The sequence below is a fragment of the Desmodus rotundus genome, chromosome 10, assembly GCF_022682495.2.
Source record: "Desmodus rotundus isolate HL8 chromosome 10, HLdesRot8A.1, whole genome shotgun sequence".
In the NCBI taxonomy this organism is placed as follows: Eukaryota; Metazoa; Chordata; class Mammalia; order Chiroptera; family Phyllostomidae; genus Desmodus; species Desmodus rotundus.
In genome coordinates, this window is record NC_071396.1 from 76,297,317 (window position 1) to 76,316,201 (window position 18,885).

Consider the following 18,885-nt stretch of genomic DNA (forward strand, 5'->3'; position numbering starts at 1 on the left):
TTCCTACCTTGTTTTCAGCCAGAAAGCGCCCTTGTTATTTCATGCGTGCGCACGAACGTGTATCTTCACCATATTTGCCAGCTCTTGCTCAATGTGCATTTTGTCATGTCGTCCACACTGTAAAGCAAGAGCAGTAGAGGGCCCACCCCATTCCACGGGGCCATGGCAGCGTTTGGACAAAGGTAGGTCAGGAAAGGAGCTCTACAAACCATTGGGCAATCTTGCCTCTTTGTATCTTGGCCTTGGGGCTGGAAACTGACCAGCAAGCCAGAGCAAATATCAACGCAGAGTGGTACCAGGAGCAGATTTAGGTGATTTGCAACAGGCCAGAGGAACAATCACTTCTCTGGATCAACAAGCGCCCTCCTTTTGCTTTGGAAAAAAGTAGGTAAGTGAGGCTATGACTGCAAAGCCTCCCCCTCCCCATCCCCCATCTCCGAGCTCTGCCTTCATTTCCTTCTCTGAGTCTTGCTCCCTGCCCCTCACCCTGGGGCTGGTTGTCAGGGGCTGCTGACCTTTGGGGCAGAATGCTGGGCATGTTGAAGGATGTTGGCTCTGGCCTGTGGTTGTTGTGACAGCCGCACCCTGTCCACACATGACCACTGCCCCACAAGCGGGCAGTACGGCCCCTGGCGCTGATTCACCATTTACGTTAGTCCCCCACATCCAGGTGAGTGATACGTTTTAAGACCCCTAGTGGATACCTGAAACTGGGGATAGTAAAGAACTCTGTATATACTGTGTTTTTTCTTACACATACACACCTGTGATAAAGTTTGATTTATGAATTAGGCACAGTAAGAGATTAACAACAATAACTAATAATAAAATAGAACAGTTACAACAATATACTACCCTTTATAAAAGTTATGCAGATGTGGCATTATTAAGTAAAATAAAGGCCCCTTGACACAGGCACTGTGATAGTGGGACAGTGGACCAGACAACCAAGATGGCTACCTAGTGACTGGCGGGCGGGGAGAGGACAGCCTGGCGACTGGAGACGCTGCGCACAGAGGGATGACTCACGTCCGGGGCGGGGTGGAGCGGACAACGTGAGATTTCATCATGCTGCTGAGCATAGCACACAGTTTAAAACTTAGGAATTGCTTAGTTCTGAAATTTCCCATTTAATATTTTTGGATCACAGCTACCTAGAAGTGCAGAAAGCAAAAGCATGGATAAGGGAGGCCCACTGTATTCCAGGATGGGTCACCTGGAGCACTGTTAGTAGATTTATCTGTTCTCCCATTTGTCCCAGGTGAAAAAGCAAAATGAGTGTGAGGGATTGTAACCTTTTACATCTTGGACATGAACACACTCCAAGTCACCACTCTTTCAGCTTTTATAGATGAGGGAACCAAGATGCAGAAAAGTTAATTTTCTGTAGTAAAACACATAGTCAGAGTCTATTTATAATACCTAACAGGGATCAGAACATGCTCGTTTTGGCAGTGTTTGCTACTTAATTCTTCATGTAATAAACTGTGAGCACAACTCAAAATGTTGTAACTCAGCAGCGGGGTTAAGGAATGTTCTACTTTTTAAAATTTGTAATGGGCAGTTTTCATACTTATGAATAACTGCCATTATCATAATTAATGATTTTTTAAACTAATTATTGGGAAACAGCTATGCCCAAATGATAAAAATTTTTGCTAGTAAACGTATACATATATATTTTAAACTACTTTAGTTCACGTACATGTCAACTGATACATTTTCGCTGTGGAAAATGCCTCTACTTTTATGCTAAAGCTGTCTCTATGACCAGGACAGAGTCATAGAATATCGGGAGGTGGGGGAGGATTTTAGAGATGACGTTGTGTGGCTTCTTGCTGCGCAGCTCGGGCCCTTAGGCCCAGGGGGTGAAGCTCACCCACTCCCCCGCAGAGCCTGCACACCAGAACCGAGGACTCTGGCCGCCCCAAACTGCTGACTTTGGGGTTTCCAGCTCCCGGATTTCTGTGTACTTTTGCACGTGGACTAGGCCGCATGTGCCTGATTATTCCAGACACACACAAACCTCCCTGCTGGTGGGTCAATGTACAGTTCCAACTTCATCCCAAGAAAGTTTTAAAAACAGGAAACTCAAAAGTTCATCCACTGTGTACTTGAACCTGCTTTACATGGAAAGCATCTATCAGGATGACCTTATCTCTTTCCGGTTTGGCTTTCTGGCTTCTCGTGCTGCCCTGGAGCTTCCTAAGTCCCGCTTTCAATCCTGCCTTGCCCGCACTCCCTCCCTCACCCCAAAGCTTTGTTCTTGGTTTTAAACTGAGCTCATTTAGGCTCCTGACATCTGTACCTAACACACAGCCCCATTTTGAGCAGCAAAACACACAACTTTCTTTGCACATATACTGTTTTTGCTTAAAGCAAAGCAGAACAGGCCACTCTTAGGAGAGGTTTCCCCGTTCATTCATTCATTCCTTTGCGCATTTGGTCATTCAGCTGGATCTTCTGCCCCCGATGAGCAAGGCCCTGGTGGAGCCTGGGAGGTGCAGAGATGAGTGAGAACTGCTTTCCACAAACATATCATCCAGCAAGGAAGCCAGACATGCAAACTACCAGGCCAAGACAACCTCAGGGGAGGAGGGGCCAAGAAGCACTGCAGAACGCTTTAACTACCCCCAAATCTTTATCAATGTCCGCATTTACAATAATCTGCACTCCTCAGTAAAAGCCAAGTGTTTGCTATGTAAAGTCTTACTATCCTCCCTAGCCCTCGAAGCACATTACCATCCCTGCCTGCCTCCTAGGTAGAAATTGGCTTTGGGACTTAATCAACCCAGGGTTAAGAACAATGAAAAGTTTGGGGTCATTTTGTATGGGCCCCCAGATTTATACTAAGCTGACCATAGGGTTATTCACAAAGTTATTTTTAGAACTTCTGCTTGAAACCCACTCCTGATTGCTTAACTGGCCTGGCCTCCAAACTGTTCCTCCCTGTCTTGACTTACAGAGACAGATATTTGAGAATAGAGCATATTTCCTTAAGTTAACTGATCGTGTAGTCAAGCTCTGTGTGAATGTGACACCTATAGGTGGTAGGATAAGCTGAAACACAAATGATGCTTACAGAATGCCAGGCACTGTTCTAAGTGTTTTGTATACATTTACTCATTTAATCTTCACAACCACCTTGTAAAGTAGGTCTCCCGGAGATTGTTTTATTACAGATGGGAGGCTGCAGCAGTGGCAGAGGCAGGAGACGGGCTGGCTGCAGGCTCTTCGAGGTGCGGTGCTCTCTACTTTGCACCCGCTGCCCCACGGGACAGTCCCTGAAACACTGATGCTCACCTGGTTGTAGCGTATTTCCCTTCACCACCACCCTTTTGGGGCTGGGCTTGCTGGCTCGAGACCAATGACAAGCAAGTGGCACCAGCTGACAGGTGTGCATCTGGGTGATGACAGAGCTTCGTGCCCATGCCACAGGAGGGTCACCTCCTGGGGACTCAGTGGCCACAGTGCTGGATAGTGGCCTTCCGATGGCTTTGGAGGTTGCTGGTTTATACTGAAGCATGAGCACCTCCAAGAGCAAACCCCAGGCATCTTTGGGTAGAGTCTTGGGTGAAAAATAACCTGTGTGATTTCTGCATCTGGGTATTTGTTAGTTATAAGTAGGAAGGCATGAGTTACAGAATCATAAAATAGGATGGTGGTCACATTCTCTAGGTGTCGACACAGTGGGGACAACCTGGCTGTGCATGGGCTCCACTGGTTCCTGACCTTGAAATACTGTTTGCTCGTGTCACCCCTGCACCTTCCCACCCAGCCGCTCCCACACTGCCCCCCAGCACCACAGCGAAGCAGTTTAGGGGCATGGGAGGGTCTTCCTCCTGGCTTTACACCATGCATGAAAAATGCCTGTCTTTGAGAAAGTGTGCAAAGCAGTTACCGTATTTTTTGGACCATAAGATGCACCTAGGTTTTAGAGGACAAAAATGGGAAAAAATTTTTGAAGCAAAAAATGTAGTAAAATATTTAATAATGTCCTCTAAAGCAGAAATCCTGTAGCGAGCCAAGTAAGCTACATTCGGACTATAAGACGCACCCCCATTTCGTCCCAAATTTAGGGGGGGTGCGTCTTATAGTCTGAAAAATACAGTGCCTTAAAGAATGATTATTCACAGTGCCAATCGTCCCTCCACTTCACAGCAGGATTCGTGACAGAGCTGTTTAAAATAAAGAACTTTCTTTCTCAATAAGCTTTCTTATTTTAAAATATTTTCTTAAAATATTGCTTGATTTGCAGTTTGCTTTTCTCATGGAATCATCCATTAGATGAAATGAGGTGCTTCTAACAGCCATCCTTTCTTCCTGTTCTTTCACTTTAGGAATTCAGTCTTGCCTGTCTCTTGGTGGGCGGGGTGGGGCACCCTCGGACAACAGCACTTCTGCTGAGGCCACACCCAGCTTCTGCAGTCTCTGTCCAAGCCCCTTCAGAGTTCCCTGGCTGTCAGCAGCTTGCTCACCTACTCAGTCAACTCAGGTCGTCAGAACACGTCCAAAACCGAGCATCATGTGGTCAGAATGCACCTAACACAAAGCCCCGTTTTGGACAGCTCAGCACACGATTTTCTTTGCACATACACTGTTTTTGCTTAAAGCAATGGGTATCTTTGGGTTGAATCTAGTATAGAGTTAGAAGAGGGTGGTTTCCCCCAGTCAGTACTGAGTGGGCGCTAGTGGGGAGCCTTATCCTGTCACTGGAGCCCTTCTCAGTGTCTGGGGGTAATTGAAGCCCCTGCCTTGGTCCTCCTTAACACACACAGGCACACACACACAACCTGGTCCTCGCTGCCCACCCTTTCTGTGTCCCAGCATGGCCATTCTAATCCAGTGCACATGTGGGGCGATGGCGGGATTGACTGGCACGCTTGGGTTGAAGACTGGCCACAGGCTGTGCTCACTCCTTTCCAGTAACACAGCCTGGAGTTCCACTAATCATTACCAGGAACGGACTGTACTTCATAACTGCAGGCCTACAGGCTGAGCTCGATGAGTAAAAACCACTTCCGAGGATGTGGAAGCCTTCCCGGACATAAGGGCACTGCCATTTCTCCTTGGGGTGTCCTGGAGCTGAGTGATGGAAAGAGACCTGATGTGGACAATTTGCCAGGTAGTGCCAGTTCACACGAGTGCATTGAGAGGGACACTCTTCAGCTCTGAGGATAGACTTCTAGAAGGAACTTGGAGTCTGTCTAGTCCTGTGGTTTTCGGACTTTTTTTTAGCTGAAATAACCATTCTTCCGACACAAGTGTACACAGAACAGTAGTAAATAAAGCAGCTAACCACAGAGCTATTCCAGAAAAGTGGGAGTGGGGACAAGAAGCCCACTCTGTGCTCCATCCCTCGTGACCCCACGAGGAAACCGCAGTCCTTACCCGGCCTGCCGCCGGTGCTGATGGGCATCCGAGGCCAGGGAGCAGGAGGGTGCGTAAGAGAGAGCTGAGAGGCAGGCAGAGTCCTTGGTCCTGGCACATTAACCAGCCTTGTTGGTCCCAGACTTACTCGTCTGTACAACTGACTCTAATGTCATCCTCAGAGGGGTTTGAGAACATTAAGTGAAACATTACATGTGAAAGCTCCCAGCACCCCGCCCCATGAAATGTCAGCTTTGGTTCCATTTATGATCAGTCACAAGAGCAGTTTCATTGCTCTTTCTAGATCTGTTCCAACACAGCTAATCTCAGGTTCACAGTGACTTAGCCAGCTGTGCATTTCTTGACTTAGCCAGCTGTGCATTTCTACAAATACGGGGATTCTTCTTCAGATCTGCATGTATTTGGTATTTAAATTGTTTTCCTCAGAGGTACACGCCAATTAAAGAAAACCTGGAAAGTATATACAATAAAAGGGAGATAGAAATTACTGAGCCTCACCTAAACAAAGCCATCATTAACATGTAGGTCTGTTTCCTTCCGGTCTTTTTTTTCCCCTAGTGCACGTACTTGTGTGGACTATGAAGAGGTGATTGTTTTGTTTTGATCTTTCTTGCTGGTGGGAAGAAGTGTGGCCAAATCCCACCTTTTAAAACAAGCTAATGGAAGCGAGTTAGAAGAGGAACAGATGTTGCTTGTCTTTTTCACTATAACTGTAACATCAAACCTTCCCATAGCTGTAAACACTCTTCTCAGATTAAGCTTGTAAATTATACCATTTTCTGGGAAGAGTCCCAGCCTTAAACCAGCTCCTCTTCTCTTAACTGACAGTTGCCAAGGCCTATCTAAGTCCTTTTGCCTTCTATCCACATTAGTCACTGCCTTCTCTTTTCTAGTGTGGCTTTGTGGTTTGGCTTGGCGACCCTCCGCTTACAAAGTGAGTTGCAAGCAAGTTTCTCGACTTTTCCTAAGTAGGCAGACCCCACACCTAGTCCACACCTCTAGCTAAGACCACCGCCCCCCTTCCTCCCAACCCCCACCCATCCTTTGGGCTGCCATGGACCCGGAGTGGAAAACCTATGAGCTGAAAAGGAATCTGTGGGTTCAGAAGTAGAGGAAAGAAATCGTGAAAAACTGCAGCAGCTAAGGAGGATGGATCCTGGAGTCCTGAAAAGAAAAGGTTTGGAGCAGGAGGAAGAAACAGTGCAAGCTTGACCTCCTTTAAAATGCTGCTGAAGGTCAGCCCCAGACCAAGATTCACCGTTCTCCTATTTCTTCACCCTCTACTACCCTCTGACCTGTTGCTCCTGTGACCAGACTTCTTGCTTGGACTCTTGGGCTAGTTCAATTGCATTATAGGCTAAAAGGGCATTGGGTGGGGCTGACCTCCACTTACAACGTTGTGTCAGTGGGAACATGCATTCCCAGTTCCAGCCGGCCAACTCAAAAGTGTTTGGAATGCAGCCCACTGGTGAGTGAGAGACTGCTGGCATTACATTGGGGGCCGGTCCCAGGATTGTCCCTGTGTGTACGGGGACTGACATGAGTGCCCAGATGTCCTTTATTCCTGAAACACTTGGGCATCGGTAGGTATTTCTGTCTATACAAGGTGGGGCAAAGTAGGTTTACAGTTCATATGGAAAATAATATAATTAATAATAATACAAGAATAAACTGTATTTTGTGTACTCACAGCTGTAAACCTACTTTTGACATATAGATCCAATTGCAAGGCAGTAGGAGTGAGTCCAGTGGTTAACTTGTGGTTGGGGATTATATAAAATAACCAAGCTAGTGAATCCAGAAAAATAGCTTCTATGACGTGTGTGTGGGAGGTACCGACCCACTGAGATAAGTGTTCCTCATTGACTGACTGTCACTCGGTTACTTTACGACAACGGTATCAGAGACCATGTGATGGAGAAAATGGCTTCCCCGTGGAGCCCGAGGTGTCTCTGGGGGCATGTTCTAAAGTAGCAGCTTCCATGTGGTGTTTATGTCCTCCGCTTTTGGCGTTGGGGCGTTGCAGATGAGGTCATCCTCTTGGGCCCATTTCCTGAGTGTGGATCATTTTGTGACACAGAGAACAGCTTCTTCTATTCTTAGGGCCTCCAAGCCTGAAGCACCCCCTCCGTGGCCCAGGTCCATCCTCCCTTCCTCCCACCCGCTTTTCCCCAAAACACCTCTTTTTGTTGTGGAAAATTGTACATTGACAAAATGTGTTTCTTTCCTCACACCAAGCATATTCCCACACAGAGACAGATTCTGGAATGATCTCACAGATGAATCATGCCGTTACAGGCTGTTTATAGGAGCTGCCTTTAGACAAAGGCTTTGGTGTAAGCCACGTTATTAAGGCCCCTGCATTGTCTGCCAGTTGCCCTTGGGGGACGGCTCATCGATGATGAAGTGCTAAGTGTGAGATGGGAAGGACTAAGACTGAAAGCTGCTCTGCTTTCACTTTTTCCTGCCAGCCCTGGGCCTTGCCCCGTTGATTCTGAACTGTGGGGGGCACCAACATAAGCAGGCAGACCCAGTCCATGATGGCAGCTGGACCTGAGGCAGGAGCAGCAGGACTTCTGAACGGACTTTAAATGCTTGTGTTGTTGAGTTCCAGTGGACGTATAATCTCTTCATTAAAATGAGCTCACAGGTGGCATTTCCTTTCCTGATCCAGCTTTCAAACTTTGCGTTCTGTGTAGCAAATCTCTTTTTTTAAGGATCTGGACATCCTGTTAATATTTAATTAGCTTTTAAATTATTTGCACATCAGAATGTTCAACCTATTGTTGTTCTTTAAAGAGCAAGTGCCCGTTGGAGCCTCCAGCTGGCGTTCCAAGGTCTTGAGTGAAGAGCACCATTAGAGAAATGATCGCAAATGGAAGGAAGTCAGGCCACCCCCATCTTGGAAGCAGAAAGCCCTGGAAACTAGTTAATTGGTCATACACACACTTTTTTCACCTACTTTCTAAGAGCTGATTATTTCAATCCCATATCCTTTTTTTATTAAGAGGAATACTGGTTCATTAACCATAAGCTCCCTTAGAAAAGGGCCTTAGCTTGAACTTCTTGTTATCTAATAGGGAATCTTGTTTGAACAGTCCCATGCGTTACAGCTCAGTGAGCTTTCAGAAAAGGAAATGAAAGATCATTTTGTCTGTTACACAAGATGAAATCAGGAGCTGGATATTGTGTGGTTACTAGCGACTTGGGTAACCCCCTTTGGGCACTAGGGTATCTAGACTGGCTGGCTGCTCTGGACAGATGACTCCACGGCTGTGAAATCACGTACGTTCGCTTTATGCTGTGGGAGCCAAAACCAAGACAGAAGTCCAGGGGGTTTCCAACCATGAATTTACATGCTTTCAAGGAGACCAACCAGAAGTGAACTGCAGTGCCGTCCTATGAAGGATGGGTTCACACCCCGCCCCAAAAGAGCCAACCGTATTTCTGCTTCTTGCTTAAAGGTGTAACTGCTGCTTGGCTATCTCCCAAATGTGTTTTCATCTCCTGCTTTAATCCCCTCTCCCCCCAATCTTCTGTGACACCCTCTCCTGGCCCTCCTTAAATTATCTCGCATCCCTCCCACTCCCGTCACCCAACTTTTGTATAAAAAAAATAATTTCTCTGTGTCAGGTTTTCAAAGTGTGTTTGTTGCTTATGGCCTCTGCAAAAGTTAAGGAACTTAAATAGGATGAGAATGAGCTCATGTAACAAAATAAGCGTGAGCCGTAGGGTCGTCTGGGCTGTGGAAGAGAAGGAATCAGATCCCTGGTCCTGTCTGTGTATCTTCCCGAATGAGATCATTTTCTACAAACCAACTAACAGTGTTCATCTCTGAGCTCAAGCCACAGCATGTAAACCTTTATGCACACAATTTGGGACAATATCCACATATGGTATTTGAACTTGCCTCCAATCCATTTTTAGAAGGAGGTGGAACATAAATAAATTAGTATTTGAACTCAACATGTATCTGGGAAAAAAGGATCTTCTAGGCTTTTCAAAGAAATTGAAAAGCCCATCTTCAGTTTGCTTTTAATTACTTTCAGCTGCAGGCCCAGGATCTCCTGGCACTAGAGGGTTAACGTCGGCATCTGAGCCAAAGAGATACTTCTATTTTCCTTCACCATTTTAATGAGGATTTAATGATCTTAGAAAGAACGGCAAGGTTTTATCACTACTCAGTGGAACTTCTGCTTCATTCTTTTCCACTGGGTTTTTTAAACACTCTCTCTGAGGGAATCAGCATCACCATTCAGAGTTCCTTTTTGCAGGTGACTTCCCGCCCTCTCAGCTCCCCCAAAAGTGGGCCATCAGGAGCCACAGGTCTCGTGCTTGCTTTGCACTCACATGCAAGGCCTGAGCAGTTACGTCATCTGTAAACTAGGTGGCACGATGCGAAATCGTGGTTTATGATGAGCAAAGTGGACAGGTAATCCAAGTTTTCAGCAACCCCTCAGTGCTTAGCTAAGGGTGACCCTAGAGGAATTTGTGAGCCTTTTTGTGAAAAATACATTTTGCAGATCCCAAGGACCTTAAGATACACAGATTCAAAAACTGTTAGAAGAATGGCAGTTTTGGAATAGATGAGATGAGTTTCATTGTCCACGGACACGTGACTGTGGCCATGGATGCGTGTCCTCTCACTTCAAACCCACCAAAGGGGCATCCACCAAATGAGTGGCAACTTCTGCCTGATCTGAGACAGAACAAAATGCAGAAGTGCGCCCTTATGAAAGAGCCAGTTTTCTAGAGCAGCTGTGACATTTATGACCAGGTCAGTGAAGTGCAAATGGAACAGATACGAGTGTGTCAGCGTTGGTGTGCAAGAAATGTCTCATTTCTACTTTTTTTTAAATCTACTTCATATGAACTACTAGCCCCCCAGCCCCAAATTCCCAGAGGGAAATTCAGGCTTATTTATCACTGGGCATCCCTCCCACCACCCTTCCAGAGTCTTCTGAAATGCCTTGGATTTGGGGGGCACACACTGGTCATTGTTCATTGGCGTGTTCTGGCACCACTCTGCCTTCACGGCCTTTCCGAACACCATCTACTCTGTGTCTCCTGTAGGATGTGAATTTTTATCATGGCTGGGAGCCTTGTTCGCAGGGTGCTGATGGGGTGCGGGTCGTGGGTCCACTTGCAGGTGGACCCCACAGTCATCATTTCCCTCCCCACTGTGCTGGTTCCATCCACAGGGTCTGCCTCTCTCCTACTTCCTGGGGCTCCCAACATAGTCTCTTGGGTGAGCTGGGGCCTGGGATGTAAACATGCTCTCAGACAGCGGGCAGAGAACAAACGGCCTGGCCACTTCTGGGAAGAAACCTGGGAGATGAAGTCCAAGTCACTAAATATATCGTCTGTGACTATCTTATAAATTAATGGTAGCTAAAGTCCTGGTGAGTAAGCACTAAGGCTTAGTCCAATACAGCAGCCAGTCTACATATGTGGCTGTTTAAATTTAAATTAACTAAAATAAATTCAGTCCCTCAGTCAACTCGTCACACTTTAAGCACTCAATTGCCCCTGTGGCTAGCGGCTACCACATTGGACAGCTCAGAGAAGTTCCCCACAGGAGGTTCTGTGAGGAGCCCTGAACAACATGTGTTTTTCTAGTAGCAGTTAAGGGTGGACCCACTACTCTCCTAGCTTACTTTGTTACTCGGTTTGGTTATTTAGAAAGTACGGTGATATAAGGGAAGAGCCAGCTGCGGTGAGCAGACCAGTACATGAAGTCTCGGGAGATCAGTTCCATGGTTAGGTGTGATGAAGCTTCACCCATTGTGAAGTGTGGTTCAAAGCGTCCCTAACGCACTTGGACAATCACCAGCTCTAACAATCCCTGTTTCTTTTCGGTAGGGTTTGGGGTTTATCTCATGGAGAGGGGTCTTGGGTTTGATGTGAGCACCAAAAGTATATGTACTCTTCATTATGGCCCCATTTGCCTCAGAGGAAGCGTCAAGAAGGGGAGTGTGGGGTAAGTTCACTTCTGTGAACTGGGATGTGTACATTCAGCAGCCAGGGGCCGGTTGGCAAAAGCAGGGCCGCCCACAGAAACAATGAGCCTGTGAGCAAAGTGAACGGGTGAAAAGGGGCACGATGGAAAACACCCACGTCCCCTGGTGTCTTTATGAAGCGACACCCACGAGAAGGCAACGTGCCAGACTCTCTCAGCTCCGTGAACCCTTGTGTAAGCATCTCTGCGTATCACACACCGTGTAGGCAGGATACAAACGTGGGCTGAGACTCCTCCGGCCTGCAGCCAGCTCTCCATCCAGAGGCACTGTTTAAAAAATTTTTTTTTATTTACTAAAGTATAATTGACATACTTTATTATATTACTTTCAGGTGTAAGGAGACCCCTATTTTGAATATTCCTTATAATACTCCTTATATTTTTAATAGCCCTTATTTCTTTTGGTCTTCTCACCGCATAAATACATTCCTTGCTTTTATATTAACTTCAGCCCCAAATAGCATTCTCTGTCTGGTGAAGTGGAAACAAGGAGACAGTTGTTCTGGAGCTGGGAATGTGAGGCACGTGCTTGCTGGGTTTGGCTTTGGGCAAGCAGGAAGTCCGTGGAAGCGAGCCGTAGGTTTTTTAATGAAATGCAGGGTGCTACTGTCTTTGTGTCAGCTCACCTCCTGGTCTTTTCCCCGTGGGGCTCCTTGCTCCTGACCCACCATGGCTGTGTTAGCCTCATTGCCTGGATCTTGCTCAGTAGGCTTTTCTCCTTGTTAGTGCCCTGATGCATTCATCATCTCTGTCCTTTATTGCTGGAGGAAGTCTTTTGAGAGCCAGGTGGCAGGGCATCAGGGCTGGTGGTCTCTGGTGTATGTGGTCCTGGTTCTGGAGGCCTTGCTGAGCCCTCCTCTGCCCCAGCCCCTTTGGTCCTTCCAGCTGCAGATGGAGGTCAATAATGGAATGCAGGGCTTTCTGTTTGCACGGCGTGTTTATAAAGTGATGTGACTGAAACTGTCCTCAGAGTGCCCAGTGGGTGTGGTCCCCAGCAGAGGAGGCGCCCTCGGGAGAACTCAGACACATCCCGAGAGCACGTCTGTGGCTCAGAACATGTTGGAGCTCCTGGTGGGATGACCCGCACCTTCTAATGAAGGGTTTACAGTTCTGTGCATCACTCTCCTATTCTGTACTGTCTTTAAGGGGTGAGTTTGTGTTTAGAATTGCCTGAAGTCATTTATAGTCCAATCTGGTCAGTGGGAGAGGAGGGGACACTGATTCAACTGTTTTTATAAAGTTTGAAGACTGGGATGGGTTGGCTAATTGTTTTTTTGTTTGTTTGTTTCTGCATGACTTTAGTGTCAATTCCAAAGGCGCTCCGTAGACATTCTGAGCATGGCGGAACCGAGGCCTGCCAAGGTGACTGCCTTCAAAATGCAGTCCTGCACTAGCTGGTGTGGCTCAGTGGGTTGGGCGTCATCCCACACAGCAAAAAGTGGCTGGTTTGATTCCCAGTCAGGGCGCATGCCTAAGTTGTGGGTTCAGTCCCCGGTCAGGGCGTGTACAAGAGGCAACCAATCAGTGCTTCTCTCTCACATCAATGTTATTCTCCCTCTCTTTTTCATCCCTTCTCTTCTTTCTAAAAATATAAATAAATAAATTCTTTTTAAAAACTCAGTTCCTACTGAGTGCAGGTCTTAGGCATTTCTTTCGAAAACTGTTATTAATCACACTCTGCATTATAGGGTTAGGGAGCCAGTTTCATGGCGTGCCCATAGATGAGGTCGATGGCTCAACAGAATCAGAGAATCCTGTGTTCCTCCATAGAGGGTGTGTGGGGGAAGGGGGAGCCCTTGTCTCTCTTTTCCCCATTTACCTGGCTCCATTTTCACCCTCTCTTTCATTGATTCCTTTACCTTTTTATATTTTCCTTGTTCTGCATCAGAGACAGCCCCTGAGTTCTTAGAGAGGACAACCCCGAAGTGTGGTGCCCCTCCAGGCCTCACTACAAGAAAACTGCCGACCTGAGGTGGCTTTGACTAACAAGCACTGTGTCGCAGAGACAGGAGCTGGAAGACAGTCCTTCCCAGATGGGGCTGCAGTTTAGAATCACCTGAGGAACATTTAAAACCCCTGCCTCCCGGGCTGCTCCCAGTACCAAGCGAATCAGGATGGGTGGGCTGGGAGCCGGACAGCAAGAGTCTGTCAAAAGTCCCCAGGTGATTCCAACACGCAGCCAAGCTTGAGGACCACTGTAAGGAGAGAGGAGTTGTCCCTGAAAATGTGAGCAGTCGTGTCTGAGCAAAGCCTCAACCAGCCCATCTTGCATCTCCAAGGCAACCGGATGTACTAGAGACATCATTGGATGCAAAACCAGTCTCTACAAACCACTATCCCAGTGGCCTTGGCAAGCCATTGACCTATGCTAGGCCTCGTTTTTCTCATCTGTAAAATAGGATAATAATAATAGAAATACCTGCCTGATAAGGGCGTCTTAAAGAATGAAAGAGATGATGTGTGAAAGTCTGTAAATTATGATGTGTTCTGTAAGTGCTTATTGTTAACACTGTAGTTGTTTTGTTTTGTTTTTTTTAATAGAAAGATACTCATTTTCTTTCTCTAGGTAGCCTGGGAAGGTAGCTGGGGTAACTATTGTGGAACTAATTCTTTCATTACTGGCAATAAATCTCAGAACTGTTTAGGACAAGAATTGATTTCTCCTGTCTAATAAAGGGGGAGTCAAGGAGGGATGGTCTCCCCCAGATTTAAACAGAAGCCAGCAGCTGGAGCCCAGGAGAGCCATCTTCCCACTCTGCCCAGGGCATGCTCCCTCTAAGGTGGTTCAATGACCAGCTAAGAAAGGAGGGACCTTGCTGAGCAGGAAGGTATGTCGGTGATCCGCTGGCTTCTGAGCCTGACTTTCATCTTCAGGCTCTCTGTTCATTTGGATGTCATTTAGATCAGAGTATGTGGAACTGCGCACAGATTGCCACTGACAAGTCGCAAAGGAGGGACAAAGGGAGACCCAGTCAGCCAGGGCCTTTTGGTCATTTTCGTCAGCGTGACTGTGGTGTCTTATGTGGTAAGCTTCATCATGTCTCCTTTGGGTGCAAGCAACAGCATTTTTTTCTTTGGCTTTTCCTCCCCAGGGATTTGAAGTTGGATGGAGGGAGACAATCAACAGGTGCCGTGAGCTTGAAAGAGGTCATTGGCCTTGAAGGTGTGGAGCTGGGAGCTGACGGGAAGGTAAGGCTGCCTGACCTCCAGTCAACGAGTTTATGCCAGTACCACAAGGGCCAGGAAGCAGAAGCAGTGTGACAGACCACGAACCTTCCTGGTGGTGGCAGAGCCGAGTGTGGGGCACGTGCCTGGGCCCATGACGCCAGCCTTCCTGCCCCACCCCCCGCCTGCAGATGGAAGTCCACCGAGGCAGTGATTGAAGAGCAGCTGTCCCTGCGCTTTATACAATGGGAAGCAGATGCTGACCAGTGTCTCAGGCACACACATACGTCCACGTGCATGTTCTGGGGTGGAGTGATGATAGGTAGTTTGCATATGCTTTAACTGATGGTGTCGGCAAGCAGCATTCCCACTACTAGAAAGTACTTTGGCTTCCTGTGGTCCTGAGAAGCTAAGAGTCCCTCAGCCTTAGACAGCGACCCTGAGCCGCAGGGCTACCACATTCCTCTTTCACCCATGATTTACTCAACTGCTGGGTTGAAGTCTGAGGAGTGAAGGTTGAAATCTGAACTTGACCTCTTGTGCTGGATCCAGGCAGTCTTCATAAACCCTCCCAAAGTCTGTCAGTGGAGACCACGCACGTGTTTCTTTGGGGAAGCCGTCCCAGCATAGTTTGCACACAAGTGAAGCTGCTGGGTGGCGAATGACCTCCCTGCCACCCTCCCCCCAGGACAGCTTGTCACCACTGTGCCCAAATGACATCAGCCCTGAGCTCACAGTGCATGAACCGTGATTCCCCAGGCAGATGAAAAGGGAGATACTTGTTCTGTTTTCATTCTTAAAGGTTGGGTGTTTACACAAGAATGAGGGAGGGTAGCACAGTGATGAGCATCAAGGATGGCATCTGCCAAAGGTTGCGGTCCCTTATCAGAGACTCCTGGGGCCTCATGTGCCCTGGAATTCTGCGCTTGCTGGTTTATGAAAAGTAATAACAGTTTGTGCCTCACGTATTACACAACATCTCAACTGCTTCTAAGATTACACATTCTTATCAAACACACTTACATTTCTGTCACGTAACTTGAGTATTCTCACCAAGTGGGATAAGTTAAAACCACAGACAGCCTCTTCTGGCACAAGTTTTGCACACAATTTCATTTTCCAGATCTCATTGTTTTTAGAATTTCAGATAGGAGACTGTGGGCCTGAATGTGGGTAGCAATGTAGCTTGGTCAGAAGGCAAGCCTAACATTGCCTGGGAAAAAATCACTTGCCATTTTTGTCTTCACCTTTTAGACTGTTTCTTACACCCAATTTCTGTTACCCACAAATGCCTTTGGAACCCGGAGAAATACCATCGACTCCACCTCCTCCTTCTCCCAGTTCCGTAACCTGAGCCACCGCAGCCTCTCCATAGGACGGGCAAGCAGCACCCAGGGGAGCCTCGACACAGGTAACCTGGGACCTGGCTGGGTCTGGAAGCTGGTGGCAGGTGGTGTCTCGGTGTACAGTGTGGCTTGGGTCTCCCTGCATTACAGACTGGAGGACAGGGGCCCCTGGAGCATGAGCTCATCCCGCAGGTGACGTGACTTTGGGGTGAGCCCGACTTCAGGCCGTGCAGGCTCACAGCCGGGCCCCAGGGCAATCTCTCTAATGCCATGCCTCAGTCGCCAATCCCCTGAGCTCCCACAAGGAGCAATGCTTGGGCCACTCATCTCACTAGCCGCCTGCTTCTTGCGCACATTTTCATAGTGCTCAGGTTTGGCTTGTCTTCAGATAATTGGGCCAGAAAACCCAGGACCCTGTGTGAGAACTTCCCTTCTGATTCTCAGTGGGTGAGCTAACCTGGCTGGTGGAGGAAGACTTTGAATGCTTCTAGCTTTGCCTCTACAAAGCTTTGGAAGAATTGGCATGAGGGAAAAAGCTCTTTATAAAGCAGTATTGTTGCTCTCAGAGAAATTCCAGGTGAACGTGAAGTCCCTTAGGCCTGTCCTGGCGCCGAGTTCGGGAGCACTGTCCTCAGCTCCAGCTGCCTCAGGTCATTCACAGCTGTTCACGTTGGCGCCTGCTTTGGTTTGTGTTTATGTGGACACAGTAGTCTGTCCAGGAGCATCCACACCAAAAATGTGCTTCTCACATGGCTCAGCTACTAATGGACCTGCATGCAGGTTTAGACAATGAGCCTTTTCGGGGCCACATTTTGTAATCTGTGAGCATTCCTTGCATTTTTCATGCTCTGTGAGGTTTTGTGCTCTCCCAGGTCAGGGAGATTAACACATAATTTTCTAAAATGGAAAAAAAAAAGTCTTAATGTTAAGGATGTGGTGAACCCTTTTGGGGGAGGATGTCTCTTCATTGGCATGCAGAGGCATCTACTAAAAGTCAGAGCAAGCTACCTTGACTGTGACTCTGAGCTAAATGCCCCGAAGGCAGCCTTTCTTCATTCTAACTCTGTCCTTGGCATTCCCCCAGCTGCTTCTGCTTCGGAGAGCCTGGGGCTCCTAATTATCACTTTGCATGTGATCTTTAGGCAGTGACCTGGGAGACTTTATGGACTACGACCCAAATCTCCTGGATGACCCCCAGTGGCCTTGCGGCAAGCACAAACGGGTCCTGATCTTCCCTTCGTACATGGTGAGTAACGATGGACAGCTGATTGGTTTGCTCGCCCCTCATCCTGCGGGGAGTAGCTTGGAGGTGGCATGCGTGTCTTAACAGACAGCTGCTCTGCCTGGGACTGAGGGGCTTGTTTAATCACTGCTCAGCCTGGAGACCTTCTTGAGGACTGTTCAGTCCTCACTAGCATGCTGCTCATCCGGGATTCCGCTGGTAGCCTGGTCTGCATCGTCACATTAGCTACCAGCCCAGGGTCAGGGACCCTTGCCTTTGAGGGGGCTTGCCAGGCAGGTACACCCATAGACCCCCCGATAGGAGAGACCTGAGACATCACCAGCAGCGCCGAGTCCAGGTTCAGCTCTGTGGCGTTCCTCGGTAAGTGTAGGCCTTTACATGCACTCTGAACAAACGTTTGGCACTGGGCTCAGGATGACAGAATTGTCTCCTGGGAAAGTGAAAGTAGGACATTGTGGGTGTTATATGCAAAACCTTTCCTTGCTGTTTTTATTTCTTGGTCTTTTCCTGTTTTTCCCTCCGTGTCATTTTGCTTTCTGCTTTTGGCCGACCACTGTTTCCCACCAGTCTGGGCTGCTGTCTCTCCAGACATCGATGGAGCCTGGCAGAGCCCTGTGTACTTTCTTAGGGCAGACTTGCCCTGGCTCTGTGGCAGGCCAAGCCCGGGATGCTGTGGGAGAAGAGGAGAATGGGGCTTGTGGGGATACCTGCTGCCCCGGGCCTGCCACACCTGACATCAGGTGGGACAGCATGGACCCAGAATGCCCCACCGCCTCCCTGCCAGGTGGGCACGGCTGAAAACATCTCATCTGGCTCCCTCGACCCTCCCCAGCCTATGCTGTTCTCAGCAGCCCCAGCCCCAGCAGTGTGCACAGGGTCCTTTTGCTGTGATTAGCTCTTCTGTCTGCAGAAGCCAGAATGGGACCCAACCCTATGGGCTCAAAAGGCACCTGAACACTCAGTCAGAGCTGAGACTTCTCACCAGTGGGGGTCCGCCCTCCAGCCTCTGTCCTCCTGGGACATTTGGCAAGCAGCTGACATCAGAGAAACACCAGGCCGAACTCGAGCCCTGGCTAGTTACTTTCAGCATATATCCTCTTGAAACGTGGCAAATAGCTCAGGGGTCTCTCTGATGTGCCACATTGGGTCAGAATGAATTACCAAAGGCATATAGTTTTAAGTTGCCTCCTTTTCCTCACTGTCCCATCCTCATTCCCCAGATGCTAACTCAGAAAGCAAAACCAGAGCCATGGATAGTTTTTTTTTTTTCCACTTGTGACCTGTGAGATTATTTACTTCTTTTTTTAAAAAAAAATTTTAAGAGATTTTATTTATTTACTTTTTAGAGAGAGAGGAAGGGAGGGAGAAGGAAAGGGAGAGAAACATCGATGTACAAGAGAAACATCAATCAGTTGCCTCTTGCACGCCTCCCACCAGGGACCTGGCCCACAATCCAGGCATGTGCCCCGGCAGGGAATCAAACCAGTGACCCTTTGGTTCGCAGGCCAGCACTCAATCCACTGAACCACACCAGCCAGGGCTACTTTATTTTATTATTATTTTTTTTAAACAGAGCTTGTTTACGTAAGCTAGCACATAATAAGCGTTAATAAATACCAGAATCATCACCCTAATGTTAAGGAAGGAGCAACTGAAAGGTCATGACTCGTGTAAGAAGAAGGATTCTTTATGCTCACGGCTTTATTTATCAAAGTTCACTT

General features: G+C 47.8%; 1 protein-coding gene across 2 annotated transcripts in view; it reads left to right on the plus strand.

The window, feature by feature from the left end:
- Window positions 1–18,885, plus strand: part of CABLES1 (Cdk5 and Abl enzyme substrate 1) — a 100,467-nt gene that overhangs the window by 63,469 nt on the left and 18,113 nt on the right. For both annotated transcript variants that reach the window (XM_024580173.4, XM_053912853.2), the window contains 3 exons: window positions 14,503–14,599; window positions 15,830–15,986; window positions 17,064–17,167. In XM_024580173.4, the coding sequence (XP_024435941.3) occupies window positions 14,503–14,599; window positions 15,830–15,986; window positions 17,064–17,167 (358 nt within the window). The remainder of the gene's footprint in view (window positions 1–14,502; window positions 14,600–15,829; window positions 15,987–17,063; window positions 17,168–18,885) is intronic.